This window comes from Arachis duranensis, chromosome 1 (assembly GCF_000817695.3).
Source record: "Arachis duranensis cultivar V14167 chromosome 1, aradu.V14167.gnm2.J7QH, whole genome shotgun sequence".
In the NCBI taxonomy this organism is placed as follows: domain Eukaryota; kingdom Viridiplantae; phylum Streptophyta; class Magnoliopsida; order Fabales; family Fabaceae; genus Arachis; species Arachis duranensis.
In genome coordinates this window covers 35438529-35447711 of record NC_029772.3, presented here as the reverse complement: position 1 = coordinate 35447711, position 9183 = coordinate 35438529, and the positions used below count along the sequence as shown (strand labels likewise).

The 9183-nt window shown below is 41.2% G+C and overlaps 1 protein-coding gene and 1 non-coding gene across 2 annotated transcripts in view; one reads left to right on the top strand and one right to left on the bottom strand.

The window, feature by feature from the left end:
* Positions 1 to 1695, bottom strand: part of LOC110275318 (uncharacterized) — a 12881-nt gene extending 11186 nt beyond the window's left edge. The window contains exons 1-2 of the mRNA XM_021131115.1: positions 1131 to 1695; positions 959 to 1020 (exon numbers count right to left, since the gene is read on the bottom strand). Of these exons, the coding sequence (XP_020986774.1) occupies positions 959 to 1020; positions 1131 to 1695 (627 nt within the window). The remainder of the gene's footprint in view (positions 1 to 958; positions 1021 to 1130) is intronic.
* A 7380-nt stretch (positions 1696 to 9075) lies between these two features.
* Positions 9076 to 9183, top strand: LOC127742981 (small nucleolar RNA R71). The gene has a single exon (XR_008004317.1). It is a non-coding gene; the product is annotated as a small nucleolar RNA R71 (small nucleolar RNA).

The following is a 9183-nucleotide window of genomic DNA, read 5'->3' as shown; positions in this document are numbered from 1 at the left end:
TTTGGGCCATCAAATCTTGGGCAAAGTATGGACTATCATATATTGCTGGAAAGCCCAGGATGTCTACTTTCCAATGCCGTTGAGAGCGCGCCAATTGGGCTTCTGTAGCTCCAGAAAATCCACTTCGAGTGCAGGGAGGTCAGAATCCAACAGCATCTGCAGTCCTTTTTGGTCTCGGAATCAGATTTTTGCTCAGGACCCTGAATTTCAGCCAGAAAATATCTGAAATCACAGAAAAACACACAAACTCATAGTAAAGCCCAGAAAAGTGAATTTTAGCTAAAAACTAATAAAAATATACTAAAATCTAACTAAATCATACTAAAAACATACTAAAAACAATGCCAAAAAGCATACAAATTATCCGCTCATCAATCACAAAGACAACAAATTAAATAGTTACAATAGTTTCTTGTTGAAGGGGTGTTGTGTTGCTTGGTTGGCATATGGTACTAATACTCATTAACCCCTAAACTATATGGCAATAAGACAGATCAGTCCCTGACAAACTTATTGCTAAATCAGCATTGCTATAGGAGTGTATAATCCAAACCAAAATTATACAAAGCAAACTTACTCCTGGGTGTGGAGCTGACTGGGACAAAGGAAGCACAACCAGTGCTTGAGAGCTACTTCCTCCTTTCTTCTTAGGCTGCTTTGTTTTCGGCTTCCAGTTGAGGTTTGATGGAGCTCCCTTGCAGGTTTTGTAGTTGTGGCCCTTTTCACCACACTTACTGCAAGCCACTGAGAATGAATTTTTCAATTTTTCCCCTTGCATCAATGGCTCAGTAGGATTTTTCTATCTGTTGTGAACTTTTGGCCGGCCAATAGGTCTCTTGATGATGGGTGGGTCTGGTTGTGAGAAGTAAGTTCGGGGTCAGAATTCTGCACTGGGGACTGGTTTGATGCAGTGTGAATATGTCCTCTTGATTGATTCCATACACAACCAGGGGTGCACATAATCTTCTGCCTTGTCATGCCTCTTCCCAATAGCAGCAAGTGCAAGTGTGCATAGCATCCCTGCCCAAATAATGTATTCAATTTGATCGGAGAGCAAAGTGTAGTTAAATTACAGGTGAACAAACAATTAACAAAGCAATCAACGCATTATAAGTAGACATGTTGTTTACCAGTAAGTTGCCATCGATTGCAGGAGCAGGTGTATTTAATGAGGTCCACATCAACCTTGCTTCCTTTTCGGCTCACCTCAAACCTTTTTCTTTCATTATCTCCAACCCACTCTGCCGTCCACTTTGTGCTAGGAGTTACTAATATGTCCATCCTTTTTTGCAGTACAGGTGCTAGTTTACCTGGGTGATTTTCCAATACTCGCTTGTGATTTACCATCCTCCTCATCAGGTAACACCTGATTTCTTCACACATAGTGAGGATTGGCTTGCTGCGGTAGTTAATAATTTTGGCGTTGAACATCTCACACATGTTGTTAGTGAGGTTATCAACCTTCGGCCCATGCGAGAAATATGCCTTGACCCATGTCTCTTGCTCAAACTTGGAGAGGTACTCCCAAGCCCTCTGGTTCACTGCCTTCAGCCTTTCCATACAGTTCTTGAATTTCGCAACTGTTGTGCATCTGGCATACTCCCAGACAACCTCTTTTATGTATAAGTCCTTGAACCTATTAATGAAGTTCTTCCACATGTGCATGACACAGTTCCTGTGCCTAGCTTGTGGCATGACCTCTGATAGGCAAAATTGTGATTTACTCTTTTCATAACTTGAACAATTCTTAGCAATGGCTCCAAAAACTTGGTGCACACTACTATGGTTCACTCACATTCTTCACAATTTCGCACAACTAACCAGCAAGTGCACTGGGTCGTCCAAGTAATAAACCTTACGTGAGTAAGGGTCGATCCCACGGAGATTGTTGGTATGAAGCAAGCTATAGTCATCTTGTAAATCTCAGTCAGGCAGATTATAATGGTTATAAAGGTTTTCAAAAATAATAATAAATAAAGCATAAAATAAAGATAGAGATACTTATGTAAATCATTGGTGAGAATTTCAGATAAGTATATGGAGATGCTTTGTTTCTGTTGAATCTCTGCCTTCTTATTGCCTTCCTTCAATCCTTTATACTCCTTTCCATGGCAAGCTGTATGTAGGGCATCACCGTTGTCAATGACTACTTCCCATCCTCTCAGTGAAAATGGTCTAGATGCTCTTGTCACAGCACGGCTAATCATCTGTCGGTTCTCGATCATGTCGGAATAGAATCCATTGATTCTTTTGCGTTTGTCACTACGCCCAACAATCATGAGTTTGAAGCTCGTCACAGTCATTCAATCCCTGAATCCTACTCGGAATACCATAGACAAGGTTTAGACTTTTTGGATTCTCAAGAGTGGCCGCCAATAATTCTAGCTTATACCACGAAGACTCTGATTAAGGAATCTAAAAGATACTCGCTCGTTCTAAGGTAGAACGGAAGTGGTTGTCAGTCACGCGTTCATAGGTGAGAATGATGATGAGTGTCATGGATCATCACATTCATCATGTTGAAGTCAATGAATATCTTAGAACAAGAATAAACTGAATTGAATAGAAAATAGTAGTAATTGCATTAAAACTCGAGGTATAGCAGAGCTCTACACCCTTAATCTATGGTGTGTAGAAACTCCACCGTCGAAAATACATAAGTGATAATGGTGTTCATTGGCTTCGGCCCCAGAGAGGGAACCGGAATAACCAAGACGAAAAATGGTCTAAGAGACACCTAATACAATAGTTAAAAGTTCTATTTATACTAAACTAGCTACTAGGGTTTACAGAAATAAGTCTAAGTGCAGAAATCCACTTCCGGGGCCCACTTTGGGGTGTGTTTGGGCTGAGCTTGAGCTTTACACGTACAGAGGCTTCTCTTGGGGTTAAACGCCAAGTTGTAACATGTTTTTGGCGTTTAACTCTGGTTTGTGATGTGTTTCTGGCGTTTTACTCCAGAATGCAGCATGAAACTGGCGTTGAATGCCAGTTTGTGTCATCTAAACTCGAATAAAGTATGGACTATTATATATTGCTGGAAATTTCTGGATGTCTACTTTCCAACGTCGTTATTTTATGAGTATGTTGAGATAGTGTTATTAATTCTCCTAGTTAAGTATGTTGATTCTTGAACACAGCTAATTTTATGAGTCTTGGCCGTGGCCCTAAGCACTTTGTTTTCGAGTATTACCACCGGATACATAAATGCCACAGACACATAACTGGGTGAACCTTTTCAGATTGTGACTTAGCTTTGCTAAAGTCCCCAGTTAGACGTGTCCAGAGCTCTTAAGCACACTCTTTTTGCTTTGGATCACGACTTTAACCACTCAGTCTCAAGTTTTTCACTTGGACCTGCATGCCACAAGCACATGGTTAGGGACAACTTGATTTAGCTGCTTAGGCCTGGATTTTATTTCCTTGGGCCCTTTTATCCACTGATGCTCAAAGCCTTGGATCCTTTTTACCCTTGCCTTTTGGTTTTAAGGGCTATTGGCTTTTTCTACTTGCTTTTTCTTTTTTTTTCTTTCTATATAATAATTTTTTTCGCTACTTTTTTTTTCCGCAAGCTTTGTTCTTCACTGCTTTTTATTGCTTTAAGAATCAATTTTATGATTTTTTAGATCATCAATAACATTTATCTTGTTCATCATTCTTTCAAGAGTCAACAATTTTAACATTCATAAATAACAAGATAAAAAATATGCACTGTTCAAGCATTCATTCAGAAAACAAAAAGTATTATCACCACATCAATATAATTAAACTAATTTCAAGGACAATTTCAAAACTCATGTACTTCTTGTTCTTTTGTATTAGAATCATTTTTCATTTAAGAAAGGTGAAGGATTCATGGAATTACTCATAGCCTTAAGACATAGTTACTAAATACTAATAATCATGTAGGAAAGACACAAACATAGACAAACATATAGCATAAAAATTGAAAAACAGAGAGATAAGAACAAGAAAGTTAAGGAATGAGTCCACCTTAGTGATGGTGGCGTCTTTTTCTTGAAGGACCAATGGCGTCCTTGAGCTCCTCTATGTCTCTTCCTTGCCTTTGTTGCTCCTCCCTTATAGCTCTTTGATCTTCTCTAATCTCAGGAGAATGATGGAATGCTCTTGGTGCTCCACCCTTAATTGGTCCATGTAATAACTCAAGTTTTCTAGAGAAGTGTTGAGTTGTTCCCAATAGTTGTTTGGAGGAAAGTGCATCCCTTGAGGCATCTCAGGGATTTCTTGATGATGAGCTTCCTCACGCATCTCTTGAGATCCATGGATGGCCTCTCTTATTTGCTCCATTCTCTTCTTAGTGATGGGCTTGTCCTCTTCAATGAGGATGTCTCCTTCTATGACAACTCCAGCTGAGTATCATAGATGGAAAATAAGATGAGGAAAGCTAGCCTTGCCAAGGTGGAGGGCTTTTCGGCTACTTTGTAGAGTTCTAGAGAGATGACTTCATGAACTTCTACTTCCTCTCCAATCATGATGCTATGGATCATGATGGCCCGATCCACTGTTACTTCGGATCGGTTGCTAGTGGGGATGATGGAGCGTTGGATGAATTCCAACCATCCTCTAGCCACAGGCTTAAGGTCCAGTCTTTTGAATTGAACCGGCTTGCCTTTTGAGTCTCTTTTCCACTGAGCTCCTTCCATACATATGTCCATAAGGACTTGGTCCAACCTTTGATCAAAGTTGACCCTTCTAGTGTAGGGGCGTGCATCTTCTTGCATCATAGGCAAGTTGAACGCCAACCTTACATTTTCCGGACTGAAATCTAAGTATTTTTCCCGAACCATTGTAAGATAATTCTTTGGATCCGGGTTCATACTTTGATCATGGTTCCTTGTGATCCATGCATTGGCATAGAACTCTTGAACCATTAAGATTCTGACTTGTTGAATGGGGTTGGTCAGAACTTCCCAACCTCTTCTTTGGATCTCATGTTGGATCTCCGGATACTCATTTTTCTTGAGTATGAAAGGGACCTCAGGGATCACCTTCTTCTTGGCCATAACTTCATGAAAGTAGTCTTGATGGACCTTTAAGATGAATCTCTCCATCTCCCATGACTCGGAGGTGGAAGCTTTTGTCTTCCCTTTCCTCTTTCTAGAGGTTTCTCCGGCCTTAGGTGCCATAGATGGTTATGGAAAAACAAAAAAGCTATGCTTTTACCACACCAAACTTAGAATGTTGCTCGCCCTCGAGCAAAGAAAAGAAAGAATAGAAGAAGAAGAAGAAGAAGAAGAAGAAGAAGAAGAAGAAGAAGAAGAAGAAGAAGAAGAAGAAGAAGAAGAAGAAGAAGAAGAAGAAGAAGAAGAAGATATGAAGGAGAGGGAGATGGGTGTGTATTCGGCCAAGGGGGAGAAGAGAGGGTTGTGAGGTGTGAAAATGAAGAAGGATAGAGGGGTTTATATAGTGGAGGGAGAGGGTAGTAGGTTCGGTCATTAGGGTGGGGTTTGGGTGGGAAAGAAATTTTGAATTTGAAGGTAGGTGGGGGTTATGGAAAAGAGTGGATGGATGTGATTGGTGAAGGGGTAATGGGGAAGAGAGATTGAGGTGATTGGTAAAGGGTATAGTGGTATTAGTTTGTGTGAAGAAGAGAGAGGTGGGGTAGGTGGGGATTATTATTGGATTGTGTGAAGAAGAGAGAAGGTAAGTTGAGGTAGGTGGGGATCCTGTGGGGTCCATAGATCCTGAGGTAATCCTGTAGGGTCCATAGATCCTGAGGTGTCAAGGATGAATCATCCCTGCACCAATTAGGCGTGTAAAACGCCCTCTGCCTGCAATCCTGGCGTTTAACGCCCAAATGTAGCATGTTTCTGGCGTTTAACGCCAGTCTGATGCTTGTTGCTGGCGTTAAATGCCAGCTTTCCTCAGGGTGCAATCCTGGCATTTAAACGCCAGGATGCTACATGTTTCTGGCGTTCAACGCCAGATTCATACTCTGTTCTGGCGTTGAATGCCAGCCAGATGCTCCTTACTGACGTTTAAACGCCAGTAGGCTCTTCCTCCAGGGTGTGCTGTTTCTTCTGCTGTTTTTGATTCTGTTTTTAATTTTAGCAATTGTTTTGTGACTCCACATGATCATAAACCTAATAAAACATAAAAGAACAATAGAAATATAGATAAATAAAAATTGGGTTGCCTCCCAATAAGCGCTTCTTTAATGTCAATAGCTTCACAGTGAGCTCTCATGGAGCTCACAAATTATCAGAGCATTATTGGGACCTCCCAACACCAAACTTAGAGTTTGAATGTGGGGGTTCAACACCAAACTTAGAGTTTGGTTGTGACCTCCCAACACCAAACTTAGAGTTTGATTGTGGGGGCTTTGTTTGACTCTGTATTGAGAGAAGCTTTTCATGCTTCCTCTCCATGGTTGCAGAGGAAGATCCTTGAGCTTTAAATACAAAGTAGTCCCCATTCAATTGAAGGACTAATTCTTCTCTGTCAACATCAATCACAGCTCCTGTTGTGGCTAGGAAGGGTCTTCCAAGAATAATGGATTCATTCTCATCCTTCCCAATGTCTAAGATTATGAAATCAACAGGGATGTAAAGGCCTTTAACCTTTACTAACACGTCCTCTACCAATCCATAAGCTTGTTTTATTGACTTGTCTACCATCTCTAATGAGATTCTTGCAGCTTGTACCTCAAAGATCCCCAGCTTCTCCATTACAGAGAGTGGCATAAGATTTATACCTGACCCCAGGTCACACAGAGCCTTCTCAAAGGTCATGGTGCCTATGGTACAGGGTATTAAGAATTTACCAGGATCTTGTTTCTTTTGAGGTAGAGTTTGCTGAACCCATGTATCTAGTTCACTAATGAGCAAGGGAGGTTCACCTTTCCAAGTCTCATTACCAAACAACTTGGCATTCAGCTTCATGATGGCTCCTAGATATTCAGCAACTTGCTCTTCAGTTACATCTTCATCCTCTTCAGAGGAAGAATAGTTCTTAGAGCTCATGAATGGTAGAAGGAGGTTTAATGGAATCTCTATGGTCTCTATATGAGCCTCAGATTCCTTTAGGTCCTCAATAGGGAACTCCTTCTTGTATGGAAGACGTCCCATGAGGTCTTCCTCATTGGGATTCACGTCCTCCCCTTCCTCTTTGGATTCGGCCATTGTGATTATATCAATGGCCTTGTACTCTCTCTTTGGATTCTCTTCTGTATTGCTTGAGAGAGTACTAGGAGGGGTTTCAGTAATTTTCTTACTCAGCTGGCCCACTTGTGCCTCCAAATTTCTAATGGAGGACCTTGTTTCACTCATGAAGCTTAAAGTGGTCTTAGACAGATCAGAGACTATGTTTGCTAAGCTAGAGGAGCTCTGCTCAGAATTCTCTGTCTGTTGCTGAGAAGATGATGGAAAATGCTTGCTATTGCTAAGCCTGTTTCTTCCACCATTATTAAAGCCTTGTTGAGGTTTTTGTTGATCCTTCCATGAGAAATTTGGATGATTTCTCCATGAGGAATTATAGGTGTTTCCATAAGGTTCACCCATTGATGAGCGGATAATTTGTATACTTTTTGGCATTGTTTTTAGTATGTTTTTGGTATGATATAGTTAGTTTTTAGTATATTTTTATTAGTTTTTAGTTAAAATTCACTTTTCTGGACTTTACTATGAGTTTGTGTGTTTTTCTGTGATTTCAGGTATTTTCTGGCTGAAATTGAGGGACCTGAGCAAAAATCTGATTCAGAGACCAAAAAGGACTGCAGATGCTGTTGGATTCTGACCTCCCTGCACTCGAAGTGGATTTTCTGGAGCTACAGAAGCCCAATTGGCGCGCTCTCAACGGCGTTGGAAAGTAGACATCCTGGGATTTCCAGCAATATATGATAGTCCATATTTTGCCCAAGATTTGATGGCCCAAACCGGCGTTCAAAGTCACCTCAAGAAATCCCAGCGTTAAACGCTGGAACTGGCACCCAAATGGGAGTTAAACGCCCAAACTGGCACCAAAGCTGGCGTTTAACTCCAAGAAGAGTCTTCGTGGTATAGGCGAGAACTGATGGCAGCATTCAAGAGAATCCGGAAGGTCTAACCTTGTCTGTGGTATTCTGAGTAGGATTCAATGACTGAATGACTGTGACGTGCTTCAAACTCCTGAAGGCGGGGCGTTAGTGACAGACGCAAAAGAATCGATGGATTCTATTCCGGCCTGACCGAGAACCGACAGCTGAATTCCGCGTGCTGTGACAGAGCATATGCAATCGCTTTCACTGAGAGGATGGGAGGTAGCCACTGACAACGGTGAAACCCTTGCTTAAGCTTGCCATGGAAAGGAGTAAGAAGGATTGGATGAAGGCAGTAGGAAAGCAGAGAGACGGAAGGGAAGGCATCTTCATGCGCTTATCTGAAGTTCCTACCAATGAATTACATAAGTATCTCTATCTTTACCTTTGTGTTATTTTCGTTCATCACCATATACATTTGAGTTTGCCTGACTAAGATTTACAAGATGACCATAGCTTGCTTCAATACTAACAATCTCCGTGGGATCGACCCTTACTCGCGTAAGGTTTATTACTTGGACGACCCAGTGCACTTGCTGGTTAGTTGTGCGAAGTTGTGTAATGCCATGGTATTGAGCTACCACGTTCTTGGAGCCATTACCGGGGATTATGAGAGTTGTGAAAAAGTAATGTTCACAATTTCGTGCACCACCCATGTAATTTACCTCTGGCATTGCAGGGTTCTCAGGATCATAAGCTTCTTCTTCAGAAGATGCCTCTTTAGTACTGTTGGATGCATTTTTCCATCCATTCAGACTTTGAGAAATTATGTTGACTTGCTGAATCAACATTTTGTTCTGAGCCAATATGGTATTCAGAGCAGCAATTTCAAGAACTCCCTTCCTCTGAGGCGTCCCATTACTCACAGAATTCCTCTCAGAAGTGTACATAAATTGGTTATTTGCAACCATGTCAATGAGTTCTTGAGCTTCTACAGGTGTTTTCTTTAGATGAATGGATCCACCTGCAGAATAGTCCAGTGACATCTTAGAGAACTCAGATAGACCATAATAGAATATATCCAAAATGGTCCACTCTGAAAGCATGTCAAAAGGACACCTTTTGGTCATCTGCTTGTATCTTTCTCAAGCTTCATAGAGGGATTCACCATCTTTTTGTTTGAAAGTCTGAACATTCACTCTAAGCTT